General features: G+C 47.7%; 1 protein-coding gene across 1 annotated transcript in view; it reads left to right on the top strand.

Annotated features, from left to right (window-relative positions):
• FLOT1 (flotillin 1) overlaps window positions 1-16,410 on the top strand; it is a 120,622-nt gene that overhangs the window by 39,958 nt on the left and 64,254 nt on the right. The window contains exons 4-5 of the mRNA XM_069241837.1: window positions 10,016-10,106; window positions 12,905-13,048. Of these exons, the coding sequence (XP_069097938.1) occupies window positions 10,016-10,106; window positions 12,905-13,048 (235 nt within the window). The remainder of the gene's footprint in view (window positions 1-10,015; window positions 10,107-12,904; window positions 13,049-16,410) is intronic.

Genomic DNA, 16,410 nt, shown 5'->3' with positions numbered 1-16,410 from the left:
TGGGGAAATGTTTGCGAGTACCCATGTTTTAGAGGAAGATTATTTCTCAATAATCCTAGAGAATTCTCTAACATGGATAAGGTAATGAACCCAGCTTCACTCAAAATGAGCAACACCAGTAGAACAACTTTTCACCCTACAGAAGTCCATGCTACAAAATGGCATATTTAACATAAGTGCAAAATTCCTTCCAAAGATAAAATTGAAATTAAATTTTTTAACATATTGTACATGTAAACAAGTGCTTATAAACTTCTAAAACACTATCTTAACCTGTGCTAATTAGTCATCAATGATTGCATTCTGCAAATTTATTTATGTGTCTAGTTAGCAGCTGTTTGGTTTTAAAGAGACATGCTTCACTGTAGAACAGTATTTATTGGCCCACAGCGCCGGGGGTGGATGGGGTGGTTGACACATTCCTGTTTAACGGGCAGATTAGATCATTATCGCTGTTGAAGGCACATTAAGAGAAAAGTCAGATGTATTTTTTAATGCATAACATTTTCAAGGGCTCTGAGAGGCGGTGTCGCTCGCCCATGGCCTTCCAGTACCACCAGGGCCTAATTTGCATAAATAAATGAGGGCTGTTGGCCAGGTCACAGGGTGGGGGGGGGGAGGGTCCCCCCTTCTGGTACAAGCACCGCCTCCCTGCTGATGGTTTGGTTTGCAGGTGGAGCGAGGGTTGCACCCCGACTATATTGGAGCTTCAGCAGAGGCTGGATGTACTGGTGAGGTTTGGGGTCATCAGTCTTGGGAATGTTGTCTGGAGCAGCAGTTCTTAACCTTTTGACTGCTGCGGACCCCCGTTGAATCATTACTAGAATGCAGGGACCCCCACTGAATCATTACTGGAATTTGGAGACCCCCACTGAATCATTACTGGAATCTGGGGGGGGGGGGCACTGAATAATTACTGGAATCCAGGGACACCCACTGAGTCATTATTGGAATCTGGGGACCCCCACTGAATCATTACTGGAATCTGGGGACCCCCACTGAATCATTTGTGGAATTCAGGGAACCCCACTGAGTCATTACTAGAATCTTGGGACCTCCACTGAATCATTACTGGAATTCAGGGACCCCCACTGAATCCTTACTGGAATTCGAGGACATCCACTGAGTCAATATTGGAAGCTGGGGACCCCCACTGAATCATTACTGGAATCTGGGGACCCCCACTGAATCATTAGTGGAATTCAGGGAACCCCACTGAGTCATTAATAGAATCTTGGGACCTCCACTGAATCATTACTGGAATTCGGGGACATCAACTGAGTCAATATTGGAAGCTGGGGACCCCCAGCCCAAGCAATTTCTATTATTTGAACCACAAAACAATACACAACAATAAAAGTAAAACAAGTATAAGCCAAACAAATGCTAAAATACTGGAATATTTTGATTAATTTTCAATCAAATATACTAAAAGTTTTCACGTTTTCAATTCTGCTTCTTTATTTGTATATACTTAAATAGTTTTAATTTGAGTATATTTCATTTGGTAACTGTCGGGGACCCACTAAGTAGGCCTAGCAGAGGACCAGGGGTCTTTGGACCCAGGTTAAGCACCACTAATCTAGAGTGATGTCCGCTTGGGGCCCCGGAGCACATCATTAGACCTGGAGGTTGGTCATTTAGAGTCTCTGAAGTGGCCATTGGGTTCATAGGTCAGGGATGGGCCATGGGCAGCTGTGAGTACTCGAGCCGCATGCCTGGAAAGGGTCCTGTTCGTGCTTTTCATTTTGATTTCAGTGAATGAAATGTAAAATAGCAATTTTATCAGTTGTCTAGGCTTTTCTTTTCAAATTGCTTTCGCAAGCAATAAATAAACCAAATGATTTCTTATAGGGCTGTCAATCTCAATTTAAGATGAGTGAGGAAAAGGCAGGTACATTTTTTTAAACAAAATTATAAAACCTACGAGTGTTTGCAGTTTATAGTGAATGTTGGCACATACACCCTTCACTTAAAAAAGATGGACGGCATGCTATCCAAATTTTTGTGTAATAATTAAAAAAATAACAATTTCTTTGGATGCACTTAAGAAACCAAGGGCCAGATGTACTATTGTTGTGGTTGCAAAAATCAGTTGCGGATTATGACCCGCCGTTTGGCAAGAAGACGCTTGTTTTGCAAACTGGTATGCGTGCTAATAGCTCGGTTTGCAAAATACAGATTCCAAGTGAGTTGTAGTATGAGCCACCTAATTAATACACATTATGTACTTTGTGAATCGCAACTGCAATTTTTGTCAAAATCAGAGGGATTGTGTCTTGCAAGGGTCAACAGACCACCATGTCTATGATTTTAAAAAACAAAAACTTTTTAAAAGTAATCCGATTTCCTTAAAAGAAATGAGGCTACATTTGAAAAAAAAAATATTGAAAAAAAAGAATGGGAGCGAGTTGGCCACTGTCTGCGCTCTCTTAAACTTTCACCTCCTATTCACAAGCGGGAAGGTTTCCAAAGGGAACCCCTTCACTACCACCCCAGCCTGGGCGTCCGCAACCTTTGATAGGTATGGTACTGATTCACAACCCTCCCCACTTCCAAATTCCGAATCATTAACCATTTGGAAACCTTCTTAGCAGTTAGTAAAAGTTTACTGTCCACTAAAATGGGTTTCATGAGTAAGAAATACCTATTTCGCAGTTGCAAACACTCCAGTTTTCAGAAGCGGAGTGTTTGCGACTACAAAATAGGTTAGTACATCTGTCCTCAAGATTCTTGGGAGGAATTTATTTTCCAGATTTCACTAAAATTATGTTTTTTTTCTGTTATCGCTGACTGTAGAAACGCCTTATTACATTTCTGAGGCTGGCTGTCTTTTTGAACACAAACATTGTTGGACTAGCCTTGCTGTTCCATTTGGACCCACAAGGATGGCGTGTAGCCTGTTGAAGGGCAATACCTTGGAGGAGCCCTCGGACTGTGATGTGCTCCACTCACTGCTACAGCCTTTGGCTTACACTCAATGCTTAACTTGAGCCAGTGATTTCCGGTGCTCGGCAACAGCACTGGCACTTATGACAGTTTGCCACATGGTGTCGCTGTCTGCCTAAGGTAGAAATTAACTATACAGCAGTTGTTTATCAATTCAATATGCACTAAAAAGGATGAATACCTGCTGCCCAAGCCATCCTTGTAGTGTTGGGTGCCTGGAATAGTGCGAATTATCACACTTATAGGAGTGTGATGGTTAGTTGTGTTGGTACGGTCATTGGCAGTCGTGGCTGCTGCAGTGGGTGGTGCCAGCTGCAGTGGCCTCTTGACAAGGGCCCTGGCACTTACGGCTTAATTACGAGCCTGGTGATCTCATCAGACTCGCGTTGGTGGTTGGACCGTCGCACGACAGGCGGTCCGATCACCTAATTATGACCCTGGCGGTCAGACTGTCAGGGGACGGCCATCACCGCCAGGGACGTTGTTCTCAATGGGATGGTGGCGGTCAGAATCGTGTTCAGCCACGGCAGCCACATGCCAGCAGCACCGCTTTGCTGAGCACGACTCCACTTTCCACCAGGGGACCCCACGGCTGGCGGAAAGGCAGTGCTGGGGTCCACGGGGAGCCTGCAGTGCCCACGGCCATGTTGTGGGCAGTGCTGGGCCCCCCCTGCACAGCTCCCTCGGAATGCACACTGTCTGCTATGGCAGACAGTGTGCATTCCGAGGGTGCTGGGAGCCCCCTTTGTGCGTCAGCATTGACTTGGCTCCATGAGGAGCAGAGGCCAATGCCGCTGCAGAGTTTCCACTGGGCTGACTGGCGGAAACCTCAGTTTTCTGAGATTTCCGCTGATCGTCCCATTGGAAACTTGGTAATGGAGCTGGTAGGGGTGAGGGAACCTCCAGCTCCACGTCAGTCTCCTCTCCACGGGGCTGGTGGGCGGCCCACCAGCCTCGTAATTAGGCCCTAATTTTTTTTTCTGTTTAAGCGCTGCATACACTACCCACTTGAAATCGAGGTAGTGTTTTGCTCCTTTCCTGAGTCCTAGGGGTAACAGCTAGGAACAAGGAATAAGAGGGATGTGGGCCGATAGTTCTTCACTCTGCATTTTGGTAGCGTGTGGCAGGGAGTGATGTTGTTTTGTCTGGTGCAGTGTGGCAGGGTCACTGCCATCAGCGTACACTCACACTGCCATAAGCGTACAGTCACACTGCCATCAGAGTGCACTCACACTGCCATCAGAATGCACTCACACTGCCATCAGAGTGCACTCACACTGCCATCAGCGTACAGTCACACTGCCATCAGAGTACAGTCACTGCCATCAGCGTAGTCATACTGCCATCAGTGTACAGTGATACTGCCTTCAGAGTACAGTTATTGCCATCAGCGTACAGTCATACTGCCATCAGCATAGTCATACTGCCATCAGCGTACAGTCACTGCCATCTGCATACAGTCATACTGCCATCAGTGTACAGTCATACTGCCTTCAGAGTACAGTCATTGCCATCTGCATACAGTCATACTGCCATCAGTGTACAGTCATACTGACATCAGTGTACAGTCACACTGCCATCAGCGTACAGTCACACTGCCATCAGAGTACAGTCACACTGCCATCAGTGTACAGTCGTACTGCCTTCAGAGTACAGTCACACTGCCTTCAGAGTACACTCACACGGCCATAAGCGTACAGTCACACTGCCATCAGCGTACAGTCACTGCCATCTGCATACAGTCATACTGCCATCAGTGTACAGTCCTACTGCCTTCAGAGTACATCTCTGCCATCAGCATACAGTCATACTGCCTTCAGAGTACAGTTATTGCCATCTGCATACAGTCATACTGCCATCAGTGTACAGTCATACTGCCTTCAGCGTACAGTCACACTGCCATCAGTGTACAGTCATACTGCCATCAGTGTACAGTCATACTGCCTTCAGAGTACAGTCACTGCCATCTGCATACAGCCATACTGCCATCAGCATACAGTCATACTGACATCAGTGTACAGTCACACTGCCTTCAGAGTACAGTCACTGCCATCAGCATAGTCATACTGCCATCAGCGTACAGTCACTGCCATCTACATGCAGTCATACTGCCATCAGTGTACAGTCACTGCCATCAGAGTACAGTCACACTGCCATCAGTGTACAGTCACACTGCCATCAGTGTACAGTCACACTGCCATCAGTGTACAGTCACACTGCTTTCAGAGTACAGTCACACTGTCATCAGCGTACAGTCACACTGCCATCAGAGTACAGTCACAAAGTCATCTGCATACAGTCACACAGTCACGGCCATCATTGTACAGTCACACAGTCACTGCCATCAGAGTACAGTCACACTTCCATCTGCATACTGCCCAAATGCCATACACCTACATAAGTCACTGCTGCCTGTATGCAGTCGTTTGCATCCCCGTACAGTCACACTGCCTTCTGCGTGCATTCAGTACCATCTACAGTCACACTGCCGCCTGCCTACAGTCACTGCCATCCGCGTACCTTCACACTGCCTTTTGTGTACAGTCAGTACCATCTAAAATCACACTGCCATCCGCGTACAGGCTCACTGCCACTGCATACAGTCGGTGCCATCTATACTCACACTGTCATCTGCATAGTCAGTGCCATCTACACTCACGCTGTCATCAGCATACAGGCAGTGCCATCGACAGTCACACTGCCATCTACACGCAGTCAGTACTATCAACATTTACCCTGCCATCCACATACAGTCACACTGCCTTCTGCATACAGTAAATACCATCTACAATCAGACTGCCATCTGTGTGCAGTCACACTATCATCTGTGTGTATAATCACTATCATTTACATACAGTCATACTGCCATTCAGGTACATAAGTCACTGCCACCTGCGTTGTCATTGGCATCCGCATAAAGCCACTGTCGCCTGCGTACAGTGACAGCCATCTGTGTAGAGACACACTGCCTTTTGCGTGCATTCAGGACCATTTATAATCACACTGCCATCCACGTACAGTCACACTGCCACCTGAAACAGTCCCGCTGCCATTTGCATACACATGTCACTGGCACCTGCGTAGAGTCACACTACCATCCGCGTGCATTCACACTGCCAACTGCGTAGTGACACTGCCACCTGTGTACAGTCACACTGCCATCCCTGGACATGAGTCACTGCTGCCTGCGTCCAGTCACTGCCATCCAAGTACAGTCATTGGCATCCGCAAAAAGCCACAATCGGCTGCCATCAGTATACAGTTACACTGCCATCAGCGTACAGTCATACTGCCATCTGTATAAAGTCATACTGCCATCGGTGTACAGTCATACTGCCATCAGCCTACAGTCACTGCCATCAGCGTACAGTCACTGCCATCAGTGTACAGTCATACTGCCTTCAGAGTACAGTCACTGCCATCAGCATACAGTCATACTGCCATCAGTGTACAGTCACACTACCATCAGAGTACAGTCACAAAGCCATCAGCGTACAGTCACACAGTCACGGCCATCAGCATACAGTCACACAGTCACTGCCATCAGAGTACAGTCACACTGCCATCTGCGTACAGTCACTGCCATCAGTGTACAGTCATACTGCCTTCAGAGTACAGTCACTGCCATCAGCATACAGTCATACTGCCATCAGTGTACAGTCACACTACCATCAGAGTACAGTCACAAAGCCATCAGCATACAGTCACACAGTCACGGCCATCAGAGTACAGTCACACTGCCATCTGCGTACAGTCATACTGCCATCAGTGTTCAGTCATTGCCATCTGCATACAGTCACACTTCCATCCACGTACATAAGTACCAGGCATGGCCGTCCTTTAGGGCGGAGGGGCCACACCCCCCCACCGCCTTTTACCCCTCATGAAGAGTGTCTGTCAGACTGAACAAAGGTCAGCCGGACAGACACTCTTCGTTTTCAGCTCAGACAGCCAGGAGTGAGACATGCGCGATTTGCGCAGCCTGAGCTGAACTTTACTGGGCTGAGGAGGTCACAGCTCCTGTGGGCGTGACCTCCTCGGCTCAGCAGAGGTACCTCGAGACCCTCCCCTGGATTATGAGGAAAGTATCACCCATTGACGCTCACCCTGGGCGCTTCAGGTTTAAGCCCTGATGCGCCCAGGGCGAGTGTCAATCAGTGACACTTCGTCCCAGGGTGGGGTCAGCAGTCTCACTGACCTCATCCCACTCTGTGACGAGGTTGGGACTGCTGCCTTCCCTCATTGGGAAGGCAGCAGTCCCAACCCTCCTGGGACCTCAAGGCTGAAGGTAAGTGTGTGTGTGATGTTTTAAAATGAATGTTTGGTGCATGCATGTTTGAATGTTATGAGTGTTAATGGATGTGCGTGTGTGAAAGAATGAGTGTGTGTGTGTGTGTGATGTTTTAAAATGAATGTTTGGTGCGTGCGTGCATGTTTGGATGGTATGAGTGTTGTTAATGGATGTGTGTGAAGGAATGAGTGTGTGTGAACTCTTAAAATGAATGTTTGGTGCATGCATGTTTGAATGTTATGAGTGTTGTTAATGGATGTGCGTGCGTGCATGCGTGTCTGTGTGTGAAAGAATGAGTGTGTGTGTGTGTGCTTCCCGCCTGCCCCCCTCCCTCCTAAAGCTGCCAGCCGCCACTGATAAGTACCTGCCGCCTACGTACAGTCATTGCCATCTATCCACAGTCAAACTGCCATCTACGTGCATTCAGTACCATCTACAGTCGCGCTGTTGTGTGCATACAGTCACTGCCATCTGTGCATACTTCCCAACTGCCATGCACCTACATAAGTCACTGCTGCCTGTAGACAATCGTTGGCATCCCCGTACAGTCACACTGCCTTCTGCGTGCATTCGGTACCATCTACAGTCACACTGCAGTCTGGTTACAGTCACTGCCATCCGTGTACATTTACACTGCCTTTTGTGCACAGTCAGTGCCATCTAAAGTCACACTGCCATCCGCGTACAGTCTCACTGCCACTGTATACAGTCGGTGCCATCTACACCCACACTGTCATCTGCATAGTCAGTGCCATCTACACTCACGCTGTCATCAGCATACAGGCAGTGCCATCGACAGTCACACTGCCATCTACACGCAGTCAGTACTATCAACATTTACCCTGCCATCCACATACAGTCACACTGCCTTCTGCATACAGTAAATACCATCTACAATCAGACTGCATCTGTGTGCGGTCACACTGTCATCTGTGTGTATAATCACTATCATTTACATACAGTCATACTGCCATTCAGGTACATAAGTCACTGCCACCTGCGTTGTCATTGGCATCCGCATAAAGCCACTGTCGCCTGTGTACAGTGACAGCCATCTGTGTAGAGTCACACTGCCTTTTGCGTGCATTCAGGACCATTTATAATCACACTGCCATCCACGTACAGTCACACTGCCACCTGAAACAGTCCCGCTGCCATTTGCATACACATGTCACTGGCACCTGCATAGAGTCACACTAGCATCCGCGCGCAGTCACACTGCCAACTGCGTAGTGACACTGCAACCTGTGTACAGTCACACTGCCATCCCTGGACATAAGTCACTGCTGCCCGCGTACAGTCATTGGCATCCGCATAAAGCCACAGTCGGCTGTGAACAGTCACTGCCATCTGTGTACAGTTACACTGCCTTCTGCATAATGTCAATGCCATCTACACTCACGCTGCCATCCACATAGTTACACTGCAATCTTTGTACAGACCCACTGCATCACACTGCCATCTGCGTACAGTCACACTGCCATCCATGTAGTCACACTGCCATCTACTTACAGTCCCACTCCATCACACTGCCATCTGCGTACAGTCACACTGCCATCTGTGTAAAGTCACACTGCCTTCTGCGTACAGTCACACTGCCATCTACTTACAGTCCCACTGCGTCACACTGCCATCTGTGTACAGTCACAATGTCATCTGTGTAAAGTCACATTACCACCCATGTAGTCACACTGCCTTCTGCGTAGAGTCACAACCACCTCCAGTTACTGCTGTCTGCATACGGTCACTGCCACCTTTGTACAGTCACTGCCACCTGCAGTCAATACTGTCTGCATACAGTCACTGCTTTATGCGTGGTCACTGCTTTCTGCGTACAGTCAAAGCCACCTACAGTCACTGCTTTCTGCCTACAGTCACTGCCACCTGCCTACAGTCACTGCCACCTGGTACAGTCACTGCCACCTACAGTCACTGCCACCTGGTACAGTCACTGCCACCTACAGTCACTGCCACCTGCATACTGTCACTGCTACCTACAGTCACTGCCACCTGCATAGTCACTGCCACCTACAGTCATTGCTGTCTGCGTACAGTCACTGCCTTCTGCTTACAGTCACAACCACCTACAATCACTGCTGTCTGCAGTCACTGCCACCTGCGTACAGTCACTGCCACTTATAGTCACTGCCACCGGCTTAGTCATTACCACCTACTGTCACTGCCACCTGCGTACAGTCACTGCCACCTACACTCACTGCTTTCTGTGTAGTCACTCATTGCCACTACCGTCACTATCTGCGTACAGTCACTACCACCTACAGTCACTGCCACAGCCACCTACATTCACTGCTATCTGCGTAGTCACTACAACCTACAGTCACTGCCACCTGCGTACAGTCACCACCACCTACAGTCACTGCCACCTGCATAGAGTCACTACCATCTCAATAGTCACACTGCCATCTGTGTATACATGTCAATGCCACCCGTGTACAGTCACTGCCACCTGCATACAGTCACTACCTCCTACAGTCACTGCACCTGCGTACAGTCACTACCACTTAGTCACTGCCACCTGCGTAGAGTCACTGCCACCTGCGTACAGTCACACTGCCATCCGCGTATACATGTCAGTGCTGCTTGCTTATGGTCACTGCCATGTGGCTATACCCGAGCACCCAACAGACTGATGCCGCAGCCATGTAGGCAGGCCCCGCCCCTTCACTTAGTGCTTATATACAGTTCCGGCTAGTGGTATGACGCACTGTACCATAAGCCTTACTTTATCCATGACTTCTTTGTGCCCCCATCCAGGATCTCCCTCAACACCTTGACACTGAACGTGAAGAGCGAGAAGGTGTACACGCGTCACGGCGTCCCCATCTCCGTCACTGGCATAGCCCAGGTAAGGCGCTCATGGACCAAGGCAAGTGTTCGGGTCAGCCGAGTACATGGAGCACAGAACGAGCAGAGAGGCATTAGAGAGGATTTGGTTCAGGATCTCATACACACAGGCAGGATAGCTATCTTATAAGCCAGACAGCAGAGCTATCTGTCATGTTATAAAGATCTTACAAGCCCAGACAGCTGAGCTGTCTCTCATGTTATAAAGATCTTACAAGCCCAAACAGCTGAGCTATCTCTAATGTTATAGAGATCTTAGAAGCCCAAAAGAGCAGAGTTATATCTCATGTTATAGAGATCTTACAAGCACAGACAGCTGAGATATCTTCTATGTTATGGAGATCTCTCAAGCCCAGACAGCTGAGCTATCTCCAGTGTTATGGAGATCTTAGAAACCCAAAGAGCAGAGCAATCTCTCATGTTATACATGTGTATAGAGATCTTACAAGCACAGACAGCTGAGATATCTTCTGAGTTATGGAGCTCTTACAAGCCCAGATAGCTGAGCTATCCCCAATGTTATGGAGATCTTAGAAGCCCAAAGAGCAGAGCTGTCTCTCATGTTAATGTGTATAGAGATCTCACAAGCACAGACAGCTGAGATATCTTCTATGTTATGGAGATCTCTCAAGCCCAGACAGCTGAGCTATCTCCAGTGTTATGGAGATCTTAGAAACCCAAAGAGCAGAGCAATCTCTCATGTTATACATGTGTATAGAGATCTTACAGGCACACACAGCTGAGATATCTTCTGAGTTATGGAGCTCTTACAAGCCCAGATAGCTGAGCTATCCCCAATGTTATGGAGATCTTAGAAGCCCAAAGAGCAGAGCTGTCTCTCATGTTAATGTGTATAGAGATCTCACAAGCACAGACAGCTGAGATATCTTCTATGTTATGGAGATCTCTCAAGCCCAGACAGCTGAGCTATCTCCAGTGTTATGGAGATCTTAGAAACCCAAATATCAGAGCAATCTCTCATTTTATACATGTGTATAGATATCTTACAAGCACAGACAGCTGAGATATCTTCTATGTTATGGAGATCTCTCAAGCCCAGACAGCTGAGCTATCGTTATGGAGATCTTAGAAACCCAAAGAGCAGAGCAATCTCTCATGTTATACATGTGTATAGAGATCTTACAAGCACAGACAGCTGAGATATCTTCTATGTTATGGAGATCTCTCAAGCCCAGACAGCTGAGCTATCTCCAATGTTATGGAGATCTTAGAAACCCAAAGAGCAGAGCTGTCTCTCATGTTAATGTGTATAGAGATCTCACAAGCACAGACAGCTGAGATATCTTCTGAGTTATGGAGCTCTTACAAGCCCAGACAGCTGAGCTATCTCCAGTGTTATGGAGATCTTAGAAACCCAAAGAGCAGAGCTGTCTCTCATGTTAATGTGTATAGAGATCTCACAAGCACATACAGCTGAGATATCTTCTGAGTTATGGAGCTCTTACAAGCCCAGACAGCTGAGCTATCCCCAATGTTATGGAGATATTAGAAGCCCAAAGAGCAGAGCTATCACACAGGTTACAAACATCTTACAGGTGCATACAGCAGAGCTATCTCTCGTGTTACAAACATCTTTAAGGCACAGGCAGCACATCTAACACTCATGTTACACTGATCAAATGGGGTCTGACAGAGCAGTTATCCCTTAGGTTACAGAATTTACAGGCGCAGAGAGTGGGGTTATTCACCTATGGAGGTGTATGGTAATTTATAATCCTTAGATATTATCCTTTTTTTGGATTCAATTCCACTCAAATCAACTTATCACCCCTGTGTGGTTTTATACACATTTCATCTTTATTAAAACTTCTTAAGTAATCCTAGTGTTTTTCTGGCACAGTTTGAGTAAAAAGGGAGGCAAGGCTTCCTCATTAGGTGACGTATCATCAAGATATTGGACGCGTTGATAAAAACTCAACTCTGGGATCAGATGGCAAAACATATCAATAAAAAGGAATGGGCTAGTGACTTATTCCTCAGGTCATACAGACCCTGAAGGATACAATATGAAAAACTGACCTCAGATTAACAAAGTCTTTCATGTTCAGGTAAAGGGATCGCACAAGTTACTCAGATCTTATACCCTTAGGTTTCAGATCTCACAGGTGTCTTTCAGGTCAAACAGATATTATGTAGATAGCACACATATCCCTCAGGCTACACAGACCTTAGGACTCTTAACAACTGAAGTACCCATAAGGGTATTCAGATTGTAGAAGTTCCGACAGCAGATCTATCCCCAAATTACTCAGTTCTTGTATCCTCAGACTTCTGACAGCAGATCTATCTTTCATATTACTCAATCTTATATCATCAGACTTCTGACAGCAGAGCTATCCCTATATGACTCACATTTTACATGCTCAGGCTTCTGACAGCAGACCTGATCTCAATTTACACAGCTCCTCATACAGTAATTATCCCTCAGGTTACACATCCTCCTCTTATGACTCCAGTGCAACTGCCCCAGCCCTGCGGTCTCTTACTCAACAAGGAGGTCACCAGTGAAGACTGATTATTCCGTGCTCCTGCCTTTGCTCTCCACGCGTACCTTCTGGCCAGTGTTGCCCACCTCTCTGCGAACAGTAACTCTTCTCTGGATCACAGGGTGCCCCAGTGCATAAACAGGCACCAGCGACTTAGCATTTGTGCCGACTGACCTAACATGACTTCTGCTTGTTGTTGTTGTTGCCACTTGAGGCTTATGTTCGGTCTTCGCTCTAACTTCTCACCACCTTTTTTCCTTCCTCCCCCCCTGCGGCACCTGCTCCTTCCCAGGTCAAGATCCAGGGGCAGAATAAGGAGATGCTGGCGGCTGCATGTCAGATGTTCCTGGGCAAGTCCGAGAACGAGGTAGCCCACATCTCGCTGGAGACGCTGGAAGGCCACCAGAGAGCCATCATGGCTCACATGACTGTCGAGGTAAGGCATCCTGTGGCTACCTGTGAAGCATGCCACCTGCTCTGTCCAACTCCCCCACTTGATCGGTTCATGGTCCATACAAGGCGCCTTGCAGTGGGACCACCTCCCTGGTTGTGGCCATCCGTGCGGACATTGTCTTCCTGTTTTACTTCTTATCATGGGGTCTCCAAGGCTTCTATGTCCCATCATCAATGACGGTAGAGTCAGAGCCCAGAAGTAGCTCGGGAATGGGGCACAGCTCTGTTTGTGTAGGTTTCAGGTGCAGGTTTAAAGTGCTATTAATGTGATGCACTCAAAAAAAGGTAGAAAAGGGACTACTACTTTGAAGAATCCCGACCCAACCACTAGATGGCAGAATAATGCACAGCATGTGAATCCAGAAATGTTTTCAAGCAGCAACAATAAACTATTTTGTTTTGTGACTAAGACCAGTTAGAAGCTGGAAGGTCTGCAAAAGGGGGTTGAGGACACAGTTTAGAAACCTTTCAAATGCAGGACATGCAACCTAGTAGCAAGTTTAGTTTTCATATAAAATTTAAGCTGAGAGCAAGCCAGCAGCTGCTATGAGATGTCGTCCAGTAGCTACGTTCAGATGTGGTCTTACAAAATATTGTGTTGCCGTGACTTCACATCCCTTTACTAACCCACGTTCGACAAGTCCTTGAGTCCAGCAATTGTTTTCCAGTACAAAGTTACTGGTGACATTTAATTGAATGACCGGTCCCCACATGATCTTCCCAGCCGCCTGCTGACCTGACGTAATTTCTATGAGTGTGGTTGTACACACGGAGTACAATGTCTTGGTCAGATGTGATCCACTGGGTAAGTTGGGATACCAACAGCAGTAGTAACCATGGTGCAAACAAGCCTGGGATTGTATCTACTTTCTGCCTTAAATTAATATCTGGTCTGTTTTTCATTCATAAGTTGCATCTTGAAAGGTTCTCCGAACAGACCCCTCCACCCCCCAATATCTGTTTCCTCCTATCATCTGAGGGGTGGACAGAATAATCTTACGGCGTAAATTATCCCCGGTCAGTGGTGTGAACAATGCATCCTCCGCTCTTGTTTCATGTTTGGATGCTGTCCAGCAGACATTGGGGGGGTGAGGGGGCGAGTGCTTCAGCCTACCCTACTAGAAGCCTGGGAATAAAGGAAAGACCAGGACCATCTGCACCAGTGCTTTAAATGGGCCGGTACTCTCCGGTACTGAGTACTGGCACTTTTTTATTTTGAGAGGGAGAGTACTGGCATATCTCAAGAAAAACGTAATACTTTTAATTGGAGAGTACCGGCATTTCTCAGAAACAAGCAGGTGCTCTATCACAGAGTACCTGCACTTCTATTTTTCCATTTAAAGCACTGACCTGCACACACCATAAACGTTGTGGATTGCCTCCCCCAGCCCCTCTCACACACAGGGTGTTTGTCCCACACTGGAAACTACTGATGCAACCCTCTTCTTCTCACAAGAAATGTATTTCAGTGCCCAATGTTACCAAGTGGAAGAACTATCATTGTGATCAGATTGGCTTTTAAGATTTCTTCTTTCTAACAAGATTTTAGAGTTGAAACTCGAACTTCGGTGGGACCTCCTGCCTGTTATTGGGATAGGATGTGGGTAACTGCCAGAGCTGCCGATCTTGGAGCTGGGGAGCCAGGTTCGAGTCTCAGCGTCGGCGCAACACCCTGTGATTCTCGGCAAATCGCTTAATCTCCCCGTGCCTGCTAAGAAATAAATGTGTCCTTGTGTAGTGTAACTGGTGCTCATGTAAAGCGCTCCATACCTTCGACTTCTAGCTATATCAAAACTGCAAAAAGAAGAAACAAATCACAGAGCACGTTATTTCAGGCTTGTTCACTTCCCCGTAATCCACCCGGTACTAGACGCCATGTGTCTGTGATCTTCGTGGTGCCTAGCAATGTCTCTCCCTCAAGACGGTGTATTTCTCTCGCTCTCATGTCTCCTTTTCTCATGCTAAGACCAGTCGTTCCAGTTGCCCGCCCTCCTCCCTTGCAGGGATAAAGTTACAGGTCCCTGGGAGTTTCCAGGGCATCGCGTGTTCCCCAAAGTTATTAACCTTTTGACCATCTCTGTGCTTTTTTGTTAGGGCCGAGCCTGCGTTGCATGCGCTCGCGCATGCGTATCGCAGCGATACGCTTTTGTATTTAGAAAAGGGCTCGGATCCCTGTCGACTTCATGTCAGTGTTTTTTATTGGTTCGTGGGCTTCCCTAATAAAATCTGCTTGCTTTCATTAGTCGAAGGCACGCACACGTCATGCCTTTTCCGGTGGCTAGCCCTCCCCGAGCGCAGCGACCAAGTACAGAAAACATGCGAGGCTCGCTGTTTTCTGTCCGGCTCGTGGACTTCTTTTTCTCTAATTTACGAGCGCGATCTCGCTTGGCAGAAGTCGAGCGCTTTACATAGTTAATTTCACTTTTTTGGGTCACATATATAAATGCACTTTTGCCCGATAGGTGAAAAGTCGGGTTAGGAGTTTACAACGCGATCAGCCCTAACATGAGCAAACGCGAGACCCGTTGCATTGCAAATGCTTGTTGTAGGTCTGGTCTGATCTGATGCAGCGCACACCTTCAATTAGAGGCTTGTGGGGTAAAAACAGGCACTGCGAGGAGCTGGGGTGGCTCCACCGTGTGCTGAACCAGCCCTGTCCATTAGCAGGAGGACAGCCCGGCCGGTTTGGCGCCTGCGGCAGCGCCCTCTGCACTTCTTTGGAATGTGCCCCCCAGTCTCTATCTGTCGGTGCTCCTTCCATGAACAGATGCAGGATCTGTTTGCAATGCTGGTGGAGTGGGGGCTTTAAGGGGATGATTGCGTCCTCTGTTACCAAAGTGTTTCTTTAAAATAAGGTCTGTGCTATTGACGCCGACCTCCCTCGAGCCTGTCCGCTCGCTGCCCTCTCTCACTGGAGCAGGATCTAAGGTTTTGTGTCTGATAGAAAGAGAACATTCGACCAGTCAGTTGACCTTGGAATTATAAGACTTGTATTTTAGTCCAGCTTTCCCCACTTGACCAAATTGTGTGATCTTTGGCAAACTGCGTCTACCTGCTTCTCAAATCTTGATCGCCCAGAGCTATAAACGCCTAGAAGCGGGCTCGATGCTGGGAAGGCCTTTGTTGTGGTTTTTTTGAGTAGCAGACCGTACCTTGTTAGTGCCCCCTGCTTCAGACTTTCTGGGCAGAGAAGTGTTAGGGTGTACCCTGGAGCCCTGCGCGAGCTGCGTGCATCACAGGAAGAGCATGAGTATGTGATGCGAACAGAGCCCCGCTGCTGGGGTAGTGGATGTCTGTTCTCGGCTGCTGGGGCAGTGGATGTCTGTTCCCGGCTGCTGGGGCAGT

The sequence above is a fragment of the Pleurodeles waltl genome, chromosome 6, assembly GCF_031143425.1.
Source record: "Pleurodeles waltl isolate 20211129_DDA chromosome 6, aPleWal1.hap1.20221129, whole genome shotgun sequence".
NCBI lineage: Eukaryota > Metazoa > Chordata > Amphibia > Caudata > Salamandridae > Pleurodeles > Pleurodeles waltl.
Note: the sequence above shows the minus strand (reverse complement) of the source record. Positions and strands in the feature narration are given on the sequence as shown.